Consider the following 16,783-nt stretch of genomic DNA (forward strand, 5'->3'; position numbering starts at 1 on the left):
CCAAAGAATTGACTGTGGTGGTGTTGACCTGCTAACTTCCCTCTAGTCTGTGACTATAAAATAAGGACGGTTATCGCAGCTAGTCCTATAGTAGCTTTAGGTTAAAAGTAAACCAGCTGAAAGATATCTATTGGCACATAAAAGTAACGAAACAAAGAACAAAAACTTAGAAATACAATGAAGTTGAAGTGTCCGAAACTATAGTATTTATATTTCGTCTTATTGTGCCCCTCTCAGTGGCACATCGGCATGTCTCCGGACTTGCAACGCTATAAACCAGGTTTCGATAACCGTGACTGGCAAAACACAGATAGTCCATTGTGTAGCATTGTTTTGTCTTGTTGCAGTTCAACGAAATTTTCACGTTTAATCTGTTTAGAGCTAGAAAAGAGGATATTGTAACGGTTGCCTGACAATAATAGATGTAAAATGTATTGGATATTGTGTGTTGATAACATACATTATGCGTATGAATTATTATTCTTCATTTATAGATACCACACCCTTGTTTCCTTGGATAAATGTTAAGAGCAGTAGCAACAAAAACGCCCACATTCAGGAGTAACAAACAGCAGTTGTTATAAACTAATACAGATCTAAACACAAATAAATATATATGAATAATTCTTTGATTTATTTAATAAGTATGTGTTATCATCGTTATTATCTTATCACTTTCGAATGGTCTCGACTTAATTTGTGATAGGTGATTGGCTGACGAAAACCCACGTGTGTCACTAAAGTACTACGTAAGTAATGAGGCGTGTCTTCGGTTAAGTCTGATGAGTAAAATTAACTCGAAGCACGTGTAGTCGTACCGCTTTTCCTTTCTAGGTTTTTATAACACAAACTACTAAACTTTTGGAAGACCAGAGTGACACATTAACATTCGTGTACATTATTGGCCAAGTAGCTTGTTGGATTATTGTTTTAACCACATTATCAAGCAACCAATTAACTTTTACTCTTGGATGAGGTTTAATGTTCCAGGATGACACCCATACCTACGATGGACAAAACTTATGCCGTTAATCTGGAAAGAAGCTCTGTGAGTTCTGAATTTTCAACGAACCAAGTTTCCGTTTCTCCACTGTCAGCTTCAACTATAACATCTGCGTACACTATCATGTCTTACTCTAACCCTGTCAAGTCAGAACCCAAGAGTATGAAAGAACAGCTGGATTTCAGTCAACATATGATGGTGCAGTCTCATCTGTTTCACACGCCCACGTCTTCGTTAGACCCTCAGAAATCTCTGCAGATTGTAGTGACAAAAAAGCCGCTTAGTTCGGATTTATGCATTGCGCCATTGCCTAATCAAGAGACAACCGGAAAGATGCAACGAAAGCGCAGTAATATGAAACGACGAGAATCCGACGGACACTGTCCACCTCGTAAAAGGACTTGTCAGAGTTTTGAAGAGTTACAGAATCAAAGGGTTTTAGCTAATGTGCGTGAACGTCAGCGGACTCAGAGTTTGAATGAGGCTTTTTCTGCACTCAGAAAAATCATCCCAACTTTACCTTCTGATAAACTCAGTAAAATACAGACTCTTAAACTGGCAAGTAGGTACATTGACTTCTTGTATCAAGTCCTGAGAAGTGACGACCACGATAGTAAACTGACTAGCTCGTGCAGCTATGTAGCGCACGAGAGGCTCAGTTATGCATTTTCAGTGTGGAGGATGGAGGGTGCCTGGTCAGGACACTAAACAATTCTACAGAAGCCCACATGCTGTAGATATATTTATATATACAGAGGTAAGAGTGGCCAAGTTTTAACTTTAACTAATACAGAGTATGTAAGAAAACTGAGTAGAGTAAATGAGCACGATAAATATGAAAACATTCGTGTCTTATTCCAAATATGTATCATGATATATAGTCGAGAAATAGAAATACATTTGTGCGTACACCTAAGGCAGTGAAAGGAAAAAGATACGTAAAGACAGATTTACTGTTATTGTCCACAATTTGATTTACGATCCCAACATCGACAAATGCACACATCAGTAACACTCGAGAGCCTGAAACCTGAACCAAAACAGGATTTTAATTTACTATCCAACTGTATCCTTCATTATTTTTGAAATACATTAATTTGTTCCTTCAGTCTAAAGATTATTATTCACCATTGCAGGTTTCTTATGGCGAGATTTTTAATTTCTTGTTATTTGTCCACTTTCTAAGGATATGAAGACAATCTTATAAAGGCCTCCATCAGGCAGGGTGGTCGTAAGTAAAACTCTACTTGTGACAGTCGTAACCACCGGTAATAGCATACAGCATATAAGGTTCATTTGGAACGTGTTTGTGAATTTCTTGCTGGTAACTGTAATAAGGTATAGTTGCGTATGAAAATAATAATAATAATAGATATATGTACATAAATTAGGTTATTATTAATATTCCTCTGACTTTTTATTCATGAAGGAGTCATGTTTCGTCGAGTTGAGCGTTTATACACTATTAGATGTTTTAAATTTTAATTATTTTATCTACCCTAATTTGAGGCGACTTTATTTTTTAAACGTGAGATATTATTATTACTTTATAAATATGAAAAACTTAAGCTTTAATAAGCGTTAATTTTTCGGTTCGTGTTCAGTCTAGTATATTGAACCCCTGTATGTAGGGTTGAACTAAATATGCCCTTACTCTATTTCGCAACATCTTTGACTGAGCATGCGCACTTCATTTTGAGCACATTCCTACAGTTTAGGTCGAATTGTATTTTTTGAACGTTACTTAACAAATTTGGGCCACTACTGAATTTTTTTTTGTTTCATTCTGGCTACTTTCATGCATTGTTAATAAAAAGCTTTGAATAGTCGTATGAAAATCTCAAATAAAATCTTAAAACGTATACTATCATATATCATAGTGTTTCAGCATCATATCAATTCACTACGAAATGATACCCATTACCTTGTTATGTATACCAGAAACGAAAATCATTTCTGAAGTAAATAAACGTAAATCACTTCACTTACGTATTAAGTTTGATAATCTATACTATAGGGAATGAAATAAAGTTATACAGAAATATTATAGTTACAATATACACTAATACTTTAGTGTTGAAGTTGAAATATAAGTAATCGCTATATTGATGAAATATTGAAAATAAAGTTAAAGATAAAATTGCACATGGAACAATATTTAATAGCTCTGGTGGTTTAGAAGTAAGCCTGAAAATCATTTTGATAAAAGTTAAGGTAAAACGACCTTTATACTCCAGATAAATATAAACGAATATATTTTTATTTAAACCAACATTTCGCTTTTGCGGCTTCTTCAGGGTTAATCTCTTCAATATGCACTAGAAATTTTGAAAGTCATTTCGTGAGCTGCTTTCTGAAGTTATTGTTAGTAACTACTCAAAAGAGAATCACATTTGGCAACATCGTTTAAGCATTTTACTCGTATAGAACTTAGAAACTAGAATCTAGTGAAATAGGTGTACAACAGAGAAGGTAACGAAACGAACTCACCTTTTTTTCTTCGTAGAAAATGAGTATATTATTTTTACTCCTACCAAAAATCGGCCCAGCAAGGCCAGGTGGTTAAGTCACTCGACTCATAATCTGAAGGTTGCGGGTTCGAATCCCGTCACACCAAACATGCTCGCCCTTTCAGCCGTGGGGTGACGGTGAACCCCACTATTCGTTGGTAAAAGAGTAGTCCAAGGGTTGACGGTGGGTAGTGATGACTAGCTGCCTTACCTATAGTCTTACACTACTAAATTAGGGACGTGTAGCTTTGCGCAAAATTCAAAACAATCCATACCTACCAAAAATTAAACGTGTTATAAGACTTGTTTACTGATAAATGTTATATTATGACAGTATAGATTTATCTATGTTACTCCTAACTCTCTCTCTATATATATATATATATATGTGTGTAGCTTTTTGTAATAATAATCAGGGTTTTCAGCAGTGTCTAATACACGAAACCTGTCTTTGTCCAAAACGTTTCATAATCATACAGTATGTTTTCATATATTTATTTAATTGTATTCACTGAAAAATTGTTGTTTTACTATAATTAGAATAAGTAATAACCTATGATGATTTTTAAGCTGGTCCTCTTGAGAGTTAAGGTGCAAATCGCACCATCTGGGACATAATAAGGTGCATGTAGAGTAATACTAACTTATAATTCTGGATTTTATTTCGATTATATTATACTTATTTAAGTATATCATTTGATGATATGCTTGTGTCGCTCTATCTTAAGCACCTTAATCTTGGGAAGAATAAATTTTCTAACATTACAATGAGTTTTATTAATAGATACATAACTCCTACTTTATCGATATGCTTTTTCTCGTTCTTAACAACCCAACACGTTTTTCCACGTATTAAACTCGAACACAGTTGTAGACCACACTTATTTTTTTAAAGGAATTTTGATATGAGTGAACAGAAATCTAGATCGGAAGCACTCATTTCTTATTTATCAACGTACTTTTCTCTGGTGGGAATATGGATTGATTTTAAAATTGTATCTAGACTATTACAGGCTTTCGAAGTTGGAAAAGTTTGCATTTCCTTAGCAAGTCCAGCAATGACACACATGATTTATCAAAAAGATAAACAAATACTTAATAATTGCAAACAATACCTTGTTTATTAAACATATAAATAAAGCAAGTTTTAAACTACAACCTATTTTTGTTTCTACTTACATTTCAAATAGTGATGGGCAGATCGATTCATTGGATTCGGTTCAGTTTATGAGTTAGTTCAAACAATTTGATCCACTGAAACAAAGCTATCAACTCCAAACTGTTTGTAGTTAAACATGAAGCCACATGAAAGGCTGCTTGTGCTTTTCCTACCACGAGAATCGAAACCCAGTTTCTAGCGGTATAAGTCAGCAAACATGCTGCTGTGCCACTGGAAATGCCATCTAGACTGAAGGAAAACCTTAGCACTTGGTTACAAAGGGTTATTTTGAATAGTAAATGACTGGATTCACAGTATAAAGTTGATTTTCTCAATAGCCGTTCTTTTAAAACATGAAATATAGGGCGACAAAAGATTACTATACAAAATTCTATTAGCTATAGTTACAGTGAAAATGAAATAAATTAAACAATTTTAAAAATACAACGGTCATATATACATGTCTTATTACGGTAGAAACAGTAGTAATAATAATAATAATAACAACACTGAAGATTATAATAAATTATGGTGATGATAATAATAAATGATTATTATAATAATCATAGTAACTGATTACAATAATCATAATAAGTTATTATAATAACCATATTAAATTATTACAATAATTATAATAGATTATTATAATGATCATAATAATATCTTATAATAACCATAATAAAATATTAAAATAATCGTAAAAAATTATGATGATTTTTGTTATTATTGTGAATACAATTATTACTATAACGTAGATTTTGTGTCAAGTAGCTTTAAGTTGAAAATTATGGAATGATTGTTGTATAGGATTCAGCGATTTCTGAATCATTTCATAAGTGTATGTTATCAGGCTGATTATTGTCACATAGTTTGTAGATTGGTGAACCAATAGAATTGGCTCAAACGGGACTCTGACTCGGTTCATGTGATTCATCGCAATGAGTCGTAAATAAAATGCTTCGTTCACGAAAAGCACATCTCTAACTAAAAGTCCAACTTTTTTCTAATAAAAACATTATCACGACGTGTGTGCGTGTATATTTATAAGGATTAGAAATAATGCTATTCTATTTCACAATTGCTGTACTTAACGACTATTTTAGTTTTATCTTTATGGACAATGTTATAAATATCATACATAACGTTTATTTTTATTATAAACGCTTATTTGTTTGTAGTTCAGCGCAAAGCTACACAGTGGACTGTCTGTGCTTTGGCCACCACAGGTATCGAAACCCAGCTTCCCGCGTAGTTCCTGTGAATGGATTAGCCATTCGTTTATACAGACAGCAGTGAGCGAAAAGTAGTTTAATCTAGAATAATGGCATCACCATAGTCATGTAATATATATATGTGTGTGAGTGGTATCCCTCGTGGCCCGGCATGGCCAGGTGGATTAAGGCGTTCGACTCATAATCTGAGAGTCGCTGGTTCGAATCCCCGTCGCACCAAACATGCTCGCCCTTTCAGCCGTGGGGGTGTTATAGTGTGACTTTAGTAAAAGAGTTGGCGGTGGGTGGTGATGACTATCTTACACTGCTAAATTAGGGATGCTAGCGCAGATAGCCCTTCTGTAACTTTGCGCGAAATTCAAAAAATAAACAAACAAACTGGTATCCGTTGAAAAAAAAACCTTCAAAAATCATTTTGAGACAGCTGCTTATGAAACGGTTGAATAATAACCTAAAATATCCTTTCTTTTAATGAACTGCACTTTAAATGACAATTACCTGGTGTATGGGTATAGAGTTGGCAGAAAGAGTGAATTGAAAATGTATGTATGTGTAAACGATTTGAACGAAGAAAAATACGTAAAAATGCAATACTTCACGTGCATATGAATAATAACTAAACAGTTAGTTTAGCAAGTTATGTATATTTAATGTTTTTGTCTCGGAAACAGGAAGAGAGCGTAATAGCATGATTTGCTAGTGTACATAGTTTAGTTGAAGGACAGCATGAGGACACGAAATAATAAATTTGACCAAAATTCAATTATTATTATCGTATTCAGAATTTTCCTTTAAATTACGATATAATTTGATATATCTATGTTCTGATACTGTTAATGCTACAAGTCAGTAAGGCTATATATTTGTTGTTAAACACAAAGCTACACAGTGGGCTATCTATGTTCTGCCAACCAAAGGTATTGAAACCCGATTTATAATATATTAAACCTTCAGGCTTATCAGTAAGCCATTTTTGTCCATTTCTTTTTTGTAATAGTTTTAGTTTTTTATCCATTTTGTTTGGGTTGTAGAGCAAAACACTTTGACTGTGATGTACTTTTCTGGCCTCAATATATATGCATCTCTTAAAAGAAGGTAATGCTCATACTTAACTTAGACATTTTTTATAGGTTTTATGTAATCATAAGTTTTATTTAAAATTTATAATAAGGAATAACTAATTTTTAAACAAACAGTTTGATTCACTCTAAAGAAACTAAACTATTTCATGAGGAAAACATCAAAATTGGCATACGTATAGGTTTTACATGGAGATTCTTGTGAAAGCAAGACCAATAGTAAATATTTACCTCAAATAGTTGCCACCTTGTATTCAGTTATGGCTATTATCGAAAATCAACACAAATATGTGCTTTGAATGCTCATAGAACTCTTATTTAAATACTTAAACATGTTGTTTTGGAAAATAAGTTTGGTCTCAAGAACTATATAAATATATAAGCCATTTTTATTTAAAAACACGTCATAAAATCATAAAGAAAAAGGAAGAAATTGTTGTTACTTATTTTTTATATTTTTTTTATGTTTCACTCATGTGATTATTTTTACATGTAAAATAATAATATTACTTTGAATTATTTCAACGGTATATGAAATACACTTAAAAAGGCACTAAGTAACACCAATACGACAGTGAATGACTTCAGGATGGAATACTTTAATGTTTCGCTTACAGTGGACACTGACGTTGCAGTTTTCGAAATTGCCCATTCGCAAAAGTTAGATATTAAGGAATTATGGGCTGCGTTTGGAGTGGCCAAAAACACATCATAATAACCCTACACACAGCGTTACCAATGATATGGTTAGAAAAATAAGTAAAGCTCTGCCTTTCTTTCACGCCACCATGGGCTGTGATATTGAACCATCCTTTCTTGATGAGAAAAGAAAACCACCCGTGAGACATATACTGATGTGATCACAGCATTTTCAAACATTTCAGAAACAACACATAATGTTATTCAGGAGGATCTAGCATTGGTAGAAATATTCACTCTGTTGATATAGAGCTGCACGTGATCAATTAATAATGTGTACCAGGCCCACTAAGCATTTTTTGCTCAAGGAGCAGAAACAAGAGAAAAATTGAGCAGTGTATGTCTATATATATATACACATTTATCACAATCGCCACTGTCTAAGCAGGACGTACATATTCCAGGGAAATGGAGTTGAGAGCAAGCAGTGACCAAGACTGGACACTTCTGTGGACAACGCTACCAAGCCCTGTCAAGTCCTGTAATAAGTTTCTCGATGCTCTTGCATGGTAATTAGACACTAGCTTGTCCTGCATTACACTACGCTTCTTTGCTGAAATTACCACAAAGATTAATGTTTTGAATGTCCATGATAGTTCAAATAATTTTGTTTATAGTGTGTTTTTTTATAGCATAAGTCACAATAATGTGATGGTTAATATTTTGAGTGAAGTTTATGCTGATGATAGTAGATTTTCTATTTTGTGGCACATACTTTAACTAGCACATATTTTAATGCGTATGGTGTATAATTGATATAACTGTTTCGTTTGTTTAAAGACGTTTTCACATGAGCACCTAAAATTTTTTTTTTTTTTTACTCTGGGAAAGATGCTTTCTAATATTTCATCGTCATGTGACGAAACCTGTCAGATGGATTTACAATGCTATTTGTACTGAGTGTTTTATTCATTAGTATGTGATACCACTGTAACTAAACGAAGCTTCCCATAATAAATACTTGTAGGTTAAAAGCATAGATTTAAACAAAACTGAATATCTATTGTGGCAATATTGAAATTTACATGAATTTCCAAATGAAAATCTATATGTATGCTAAATGCTAGATATGTAGATGACGTTTGAAGCATATAATTAAGTAATGCACGTTTTCGATGTCTTCCATATTGGAATAAGAAATCTCTGTTGTTTGGGGGAATATCTGAGATGAGTCTCACCTTTATATGTGTGTGCTAATGCTATTCTTTTTACAAAAGTGCTACAATTTCGAGCTTATTTGCTGGACTATAATGAAATAACCATAATAAATGTAAATAACTATAAATTGGAATGCAATACGATAAAGGATATCTTTTGTAAGGGTTCAATATGAAAATTCTGATGTATTATACTTCTATTTACGTCAACGGTTTGATACTAAATTTATTTTTGCAGAGAAAGATATATCTTTTATTCTATAAAAAACCGTGTACAATTATGAATAAAACTGAGCATATCCACACGTTTAAGTTTATTTAGCTGACATTTTATCCAACTTCAATGATCATGAGCACTCTATGAATGCTTTAAAACAAATTACGTAAATCGACATTCTCACGTTTGTAAGAATTGTTTATCTTTTAACTCAAAGCTGCACAATGCGTTATCCGAACTGCATTCTTCGCGGAGATCGAACTCTAAATTCTAAAGCTTATCACAGAGCAACCTGGAGACATATGTGAGAACGTAATGCGATTATAGTGATCTTCACAGTAGGATGATTTTTCAAACAAGACGTTATCCTCTTTTTTATTTCATAGTCAAAACTTCATAAAAAGCGATGTTTTCGCATTCCTTGAAAGAAGTTTTGTCTAGTCAACTGGTCTGATCATGTTAAAACAAATTGCGTTAATGTTAAAAATAACGGAAGTTGGCTGTTTGAAACATATGTTTTTGGTGACTTTAGTACAACTCGTGATGTATTACAGACACAGCTTCTTATGTTTGTGTCACTAAAACAGCATGCATTTTTTTTTAATTTCGCGCAAAGCTATACGAGGGCTATTTGCGCTGACCGTTCCGAATTTAGCAGTGAAAGATTAAGCTGGTCATCACCACCCATAGTTTGAGCTACTCTTTCACAAACAAATAGCGGGACTGACTGTACATTATAACACTCCATGGGGATTCGAACCCGTGATCCTCAGATTACGAGTCAAGCGTCCCTAATCAAAACTGTGATAAGACAAATAACCAAACTTCCCAGACTTATCCGTGCAGTTGTCAAATGGTGAGTGGTTGTTGAAATCTTATTCGATTTTATAAAATTCTAAAGGCAAAATGAATATTTGCACTCGAAAAGATTGAGTTATTATCAAAAACTTACTTGCTTTTAAAACACAAAACTAAGCTGAAACATAGGCCTAACAAGTATGGATTTTCTATCAACAGAATGACATTTACGTAAGAAAGACTGTGCTTGTAAAAAACAAAGAAAAAATGCGTTAAGTCAACTGTCAACAGAGCATGTGGTAAAATATGAAAAACTGTTATACAGCTGTTTTAGACCTTCAGTTGTAAAGTAACATATGTTTTCAGGCTTCATCATTTAAGCTTGTCAAATGTTGTTAAATTAAGAGTGTTTCTGATTTTCACCTTATATCCGTTCTTTCTGTTGCTTTTGTTTCTTGAGGATTGTAGAATTAATTCATATACGAAAACAAAATCTTAATATATACAAATATATATGTAATGTGTGTGCTAACACATTTTAATTTTATAACACTTGAAACAGTTTGGAAGGTTGTTATTAAGAAACTATTTTCATATGTTATAAGTTATATCTTCTAGTTCAACAAAATGATCGAAAAATTGATTATACAAATTAAGTTGCAACTAAAATAATCCAGAGGTCAGTATTATCTGCGAAAACCGTAATTAGAATAACATGGATTTATTTTTTGAACACCAAATGTGCAATGAGCATTATGTAGACTAATATGTGCAAGAAAGTATTTTTTGTGTGTGAATGTTTGGTTTTAAGAAAGTAATGTATCCTGTTTTGTTGTTAAATGCAAATCGTGATAATTGCTTTTATTAAATATATAACAATAAGATGCTAATGTATTGTAACAGTTCTCCTAATGTCTATCCCACAGACAAAGGAAAATGGAAATCTAAAGTGGTCAGCTGGCTTATATGTTTGTTTCGTTTTTTGAGATGGTGGTGATCAGAAGACCTGACGGAACAAAAACTGTGTAATTTCTCCAGACTTGCAAAAAACCATTAAGAAAAAGGTTCCTTTACGCAGAGACTTCTGTTTCACTTACGTAGGGGATCACTCTTGACCTATTATTGAAATGACGAAGGGATGAAGTTACACCCCAGATAATACAGCCTGGTTTAAATTTACCAGACCTTCTGATCTTTCCTTTCAGATGATTCTCTTCATGACGTCACGCTTGCTGCGCGCAATAATATATACATATATATTTATGTATGTATGTGTATATATGTATATATTTGTTTTCACATATACATAATACATTTATTAAATATCGGTTACCGACCTTCTAAATTTAATACGTTTTTTCTTTTCATGAAACAATGTAGCATAGCAATTCTACATCAAACATTATGTTCTATTACTTTTAAAACAATTTTCACATGAAACTACTAAAAATAAGCGAACTCAGTATTGCTTACATAACATACGAGACGTTGTTAAGTAAAATAATGAAATCGTAAATAATAGTCCAGATTTTTAGGCTAAACCTTCTAATACTCATATACAAAGTGTTTTAAGATTAGTGTTCATAACCCTGGCTGAGTTATATATATATGTTACGAACTTGTGGTTTCTGGTTATATTAGGTACGATAATGGATGTTAATTATTTGTCGTTTTGATAACGTATTTATACTAATGATGTTAATTTTTTTCATATTTCTATTAAAACATCCTTATAACGTTGGTACAATGTTGTCCAGTTTGCTTTACTACAATATAGTTTGTGTAATAAAAAGTATAGTATATACAGAATAAAACTATAAAACGACAATAAAACTAAAATGATTTCAACCTGTAATTCTATTATAGTTTGCATAGTATAATTTTTTCTTTTTTTGCTTTTCAGAATGAATTTCCCATAACAGTTTAAATGATAAGAACATTTCTGATTATACAACAGATATTGCGCCATTTTATTGGCCAGTAATAATATCTCAGAAATAGACTTTTTTGTTATGTTTTCTTCGTACGAATGATTTTATGCTAAAATAAAGTGTCACAGAAGAACCAGTATTGCACATTTCAATTTGTAATGTAACTCGAGGATGCAAAAAAATGGAGATTATTTGTTGTTGCCATGGCACAAATCACATTATTTAATCTTTAAAACATTTTAATATTAAATATGAAACTCAGGCACACGACCAAAGAGTCATTAGATAAGGATGAATCTCAGACCACGTAATGTTCAACTTCCTGTGCTTTCATTCTTTTACGGCCCAGCATGGCCAGATAGTTAAGGTACACAACTCGTAATCTGAGGGTCTCGGTTTCGAATCCCAGTCACATCAAACATGCTCGCCCTTTCAGCCGTGGGGGTGTTATAGTGTTACAGTCAAAGAGTTAGTAAAAGAGCAGCCCAAGAGTGGGTGGTGGGTGTTGATGACTATCTGCCTTCCTTCTAGTCTTACACCGCTAAATCAGGGACGGCTAGCGCAGATAGCCCTCGCGTAGCTTTGTGCGAAATTCAAATAATCATACATTTACTTTTTATTTAATGTTTTTTATTGTTTTTAGTGAAAGGGTAACCACATGGTAAAAATTACGACAAAGTTATGGACGTTTAATAGATACTACAAAACATGAAGTGGAACCTAATTTTACTTCCCATTTATGGATATTTATTAACAAAATAATCAGTGCGTTGTGAAGAATTGTTTGGTTTAGGTGTATTTTCCAGTAATAAATATGTTTGCTATTTCTTCTGCAAGCTTAACAGTATTTTTTTAAATTACTGTTTCATTGTGTTTGCTATGCGGTTTACTCCCATACGTACGAGATTGTAATTCCATTTTTCAATTTACCCCTAATAATTTTTTTCGTTAAGAAAATACCATATGAAGAAAAAAGGGGGTTGTCTGACATTCAATAGAAGAGACGTTATGAAAATGTTAATTCAGAAATACACTATGGTCAACTTCCCATGTGTAACACGGGTAGGTCTATTTGTCCACTCCACGAGCGCAGCAGTATTAACGCATTTCCAGTATAACCTTGTCTTTGTATTTACAAAACACTCGCCAATGATATACGTAGGCATTTGAAGGATAGAGTTACAGTTAAAAGTGCCGCATTGGCATCATTACATAACATAGTAGTATTACAAAACATAGGTTTTTATTTCAAACTTTTCTGGCAAAATAAATTTGCCATTAAGGTAATTTGAAAATAATTTTTTGTACGACTTCAATTAAAACGTGATGTTAAATTTGATAATATTTGCTTAATCTAGCATGTTTTAAGGTCTTCCAGTTGATCTGATCCTCGTGTATTATCTACAAAAAATATTTGCATTGATGAAATAAAGTAAGAGATGTGTCATGCAATAACGGAAATTTTTTAGCATCATTCGTGTATTAGTTTTGACAAAAACATATTTATTGATTAAATAAAATACCAATATGTATTTGATATGTTATGCAATAGCGGAAAGTTTTTAACTGTTGCCTTGTTCCTCAGTAGCACAGCGGTATGTCTGCAAACTTCCAACGTTAGAATCCGCGCAAAGCTAGCTCATTGTGTAACTCTGTGCTTAACTTCAAACAAACTAGTGTTCTTGTTATGTTACGTTTTTATACATTAACCGCATGCCTTTGTTTTCTTATTTATAGAAGCAGTATTACAACTGTTTCATTATTTTTAAGCAGCGATTAACTTCTTAAAATTCTTTTCCATCGTGTACACACTATTAATATTGTAACTTTTCAATGCTCACATGAAGTTGAAATTATATTTGGACATACAACTAAACTGACCATAGTTACTAGTATGCTTGGTTTATATAAAAAAAAGAAAAAAGAGAGAGAACATACACAAATTGGGTACATGAACTAAAGAATTGTTTTATTCTAGTATACATACTTTAATACTGTATTGTAATTTCGAACTTATTAATGAAAAATGATGTTTTAATAATTTAAAGCAAATAATTATTACGTTTGAAAACAGTATTCTGATGTTTCTGTTTAAGGATACGTTTAGTATATAAACAACAAGATATTCAGTGAAACAGTTCAGCTATACCAATTAAGTGTGTGTATCTTACATGGTATATATTTATTTAGAACGAGTATTTTCACTTTTACTGTTAACCTCTTTGGTTGTGACTCGTAACGAGTTACGGAAAACTGCTTTAGTAGAGATTATTTAACAGTTTATGGACGAACCAACTTTCTTACTTAAACTTCTTGAATTCATTTTAAGAATTGCCCCCAAAAAAAAGGAAGAAAGAAAGAAAAGTGGGAAAATCATATAACAAATAATGTAAAAATATCATTTATTTTGTCGGAGATTTAATATATTTCAATATTTTATGTGTGCCTTATAGAGGTTTATACAAATTGAAGGCCAAAAAGAATTTATTGAATTATTCATGGTCTAATACGAATGCTTGTTGCTTTGATATGTATCCTATGCACTAAAATAATGTTTAGATTTTTTTCTGTAAACTACGATACATTTTGTACAAAAAAATATGAATTATATCGTTTGACGACTAAACACGGTGAGGGTGAGACCTCGCCACATATAGTAAACAATAGTTTTCGCTTCAATGCGTGGTTATTTAACACACATTTAGAAATATCTGCTGTGTAGTAATGAACAAACAAATGTTTGTTTAAAACTCAAAAGAGAAACGTAAGCTTGGAGAAAACACTTCAAGACTGAATTTCTAACTTACAAAAAGTAAAGAAACGGTTTATGTGTGTTAACTGAAAATATTTAAAATATCTATAGTTAATATTAACAGGACATTTGAACTTCAAAAGATATAGATCGTTTACACGGGAAGTCAGAACGTTTAGTTACATTATTTCATCCAAAATATCTGAAAAAGTAATTTAATATATATCAGACCAGATGCTAGAAAAGCTGTGGGAGAGAGAAGCTAAAACTTTGTATGAACTAGTAGTGAATATTCATATTTAAATTATTTGTTAGATACATGTTAAATATACTTGTAGGTTTCATTTAAACACAATAGTTCGTTTAGACTCCATTTGGATTCGTGTGAAATTGATTGGAAGTTGGATAATAAACACGTTCCTAAGAATAATATTTTTTGCTACAGAGTCGAGTTTTTTTTTTAAATTTTACACATATTTAAAAGAAACATAATAAAATGGTGATATCCTGTAGCCATTGGCATTATTTTGTAAGATAACTAATATTTTATGTAATAGTCGTTATCAAAGCAATGTGGACAAATGAGCTGATATCTTATAGAAATGATTATGGTTCTAAAGTTTTCGGTGTTGTGTGATATAAAATCGCAGTAACCATATTTTCGTCGAGTTCATTGTACGTAAGAACATGTGCATTGTGAGTTTTGTATTTCAAAATTATTATGCATATTTCTGGAAATAAAAGAATGAATTTGAAAAATTTGTCATGTTTTGTTTTTGTTTATCTCTCAACAAAGTAAAATATATTAAAGCTTCGAAAGTTATTTAACCATCTTGAGAACACATGTTTTTAAACAAACGTATGGCATTTGTATTAAATAATTAAATAATACGCTTATTTATTTATTTTATTAAATATCTCATTAGGACCTGAAAGAGATTTTCCAGATTTTAAAACGCACAAAATATTATTCTCACACTTTATCTAAACAGACATTTATGAAAGTTAAACATTTAAAACAAATGTTTTCGAAGCACCTTATAAAAGCCAAATGAAATAAAATATTCCAAATATTGGACTTCACTTCCAAATAATTCCAAGATTCTAGATAAAAATAAATCTCGAAATATCAGCTCTTAGATCTTGTTCCGAAAACTATTTATACATTATATGTAAAACTAAAGAATGTAATTGTTGTTATAAATATTTCACATTAGCTATATTAAAGGAAAGTTCCAAACAAATCAGTCACTTAAAGGTTAAGCCACGTCATTCAAAAACGTATAAAATCCTGCCAACTAAATCGTCTCTTGTCCACTGGTAGTATACATCTGAAAATACAATAAAACAAAATCCTATATTAAGTCTAAACATGCCTACATCCATTGGATATTTTCTACGTCAACGTATGTTAACTTCAGACACTAACATAAGCTTGAAGTATAAATTATTTATGAAATTCTATTTGATACATGTGTGTTAATGGGGTTTGACTAGTAATGTCTCGCAAAAACTGCTATTCAGGCCATCCTTCAGAGAAGAACCAACTCTCCTAAATGACACCCCTGATATTGCCATTGGCTTTCTTTTAGTCTATCAATTTAAAATTAGGGACGTTTATGTTGAAAAATTTATTTCCTGCTAAAATGTGCAGTACCTGTTTAAATTATATAATGAAAACATATTGACAGAACAACATTATTATTCCTTATGTCATACAGTCTTTTAGTAAACGTAAACCTGTAATCAATTACAAAAACCAAACAATGAATTAGGTTACCAATAGTTTTTTTACATAAATAGTTCAAAATCCAATTATTATAATAATGAACTACTGTAACCTAATAAACGTTTAGTACAGATCTAATGTCCAGCATCATTACACTTTTATAATTCTCGCTAATTATGTCTTAATGATGTAAAGTTCTAATTTTAAGACAATTCCTAACCTGTAGCTAATACTGAGCGTATATATCTAGATATTCTGAAGTCTGTGATCATGGTGAAACCAGATTTGAAGCTATGTTCATGTTACACATCAAACTATTATTAGCTTCTGATCCAAACAAGCTACCTACGTAGATCAGAAACAAATATTCAACCTAAGAACAGATATAAGTATTTTGATACACTGTTCAACTGTTAGCGACATTTTAGGACGTAATTTTAATAAGGTTTGAGATTTGGATTGGGTCTAAATGCATATGCTAAGCGAACAATGCAAATTAATCCTTATAATAAACATG

At 32.0% G+C, this 16,783-nt stretch overlaps 1 protein-coding gene and 1 long non-coding RNA gene across 4 annotated transcripts in view; one reads left to right on the forward strand and one right to left on the reverse strand.

Moving 5' to 3' along the window:
* Window positions 1–792: 792 nt before the first annotated feature.
* Window positions 793–15,296, forward strand: LOC143233906 (uncharacterized). Of its 2 annotated transcripts, XR_013018386.1 has the most exons (3): window positions 793–1,760; window positions 2,190–2,341; window positions 10,781–15,296. XR_013018386.1 is itself a non-coding variant. In XM_076470777.1 (2 exons), the coding sequence occupies exon 1, from the start codon at window positions 992–994 to the stop codon at window positions 1,709–1,711; it is 720 nt and encodes a 239-aa protein (XP_076326892.1). In that variant the 5' UTR covers window positions 793–991; the 3' UTR covers window positions 1,712–1,760; window positions 10,781–15,296. The 2 variants fall into 2 exon arrangements, 1 of the variants encoding a protein (XP_076326892.1); XM_076470777.1 differs by lacking the exon at window positions 2,190–2,341.
* The window catches only part of LOC143233907 (uncharacterized), a 52,647-nt gene continuing 46,860 nt past the window's right edge, over window positions 10,997–16,783 (reverse strand). For both annotated transcript variants that reach the window (XR_013018389.1, XR_013018388.1), the window contains one exon: window positions 10,997–15,868. This is a non-coding gene — a long non-coding RNA (uncharacterized LOC143233907). The remainder of the gene's footprint in view (window positions 15,869–16,783) is intronic.

Source organism: Tachypleus tridentatus, chromosome 12 (genome assembly GCF_004210375.1).
Source record: "Tachypleus tridentatus isolate NWPU-2018 chromosome 12, ASM421037v1, whole genome shotgun sequence".
Classification (NCBI taxonomy): Eukaryota; Metazoa; Arthropoda; class Merostomata; order Xiphosura; family Limulidae; genus Tachypleus; species Tachypleus tridentatus.

Bases quoted from the DNA above. Each gene is read 5' to 3' on its own strand.
- LOC143233906 (XM_076470777.1), top strand. From the start codon at position 992: ATGACACCCATACCTACGATGGACAAAACTTATGCCGTTAATCTGGAA.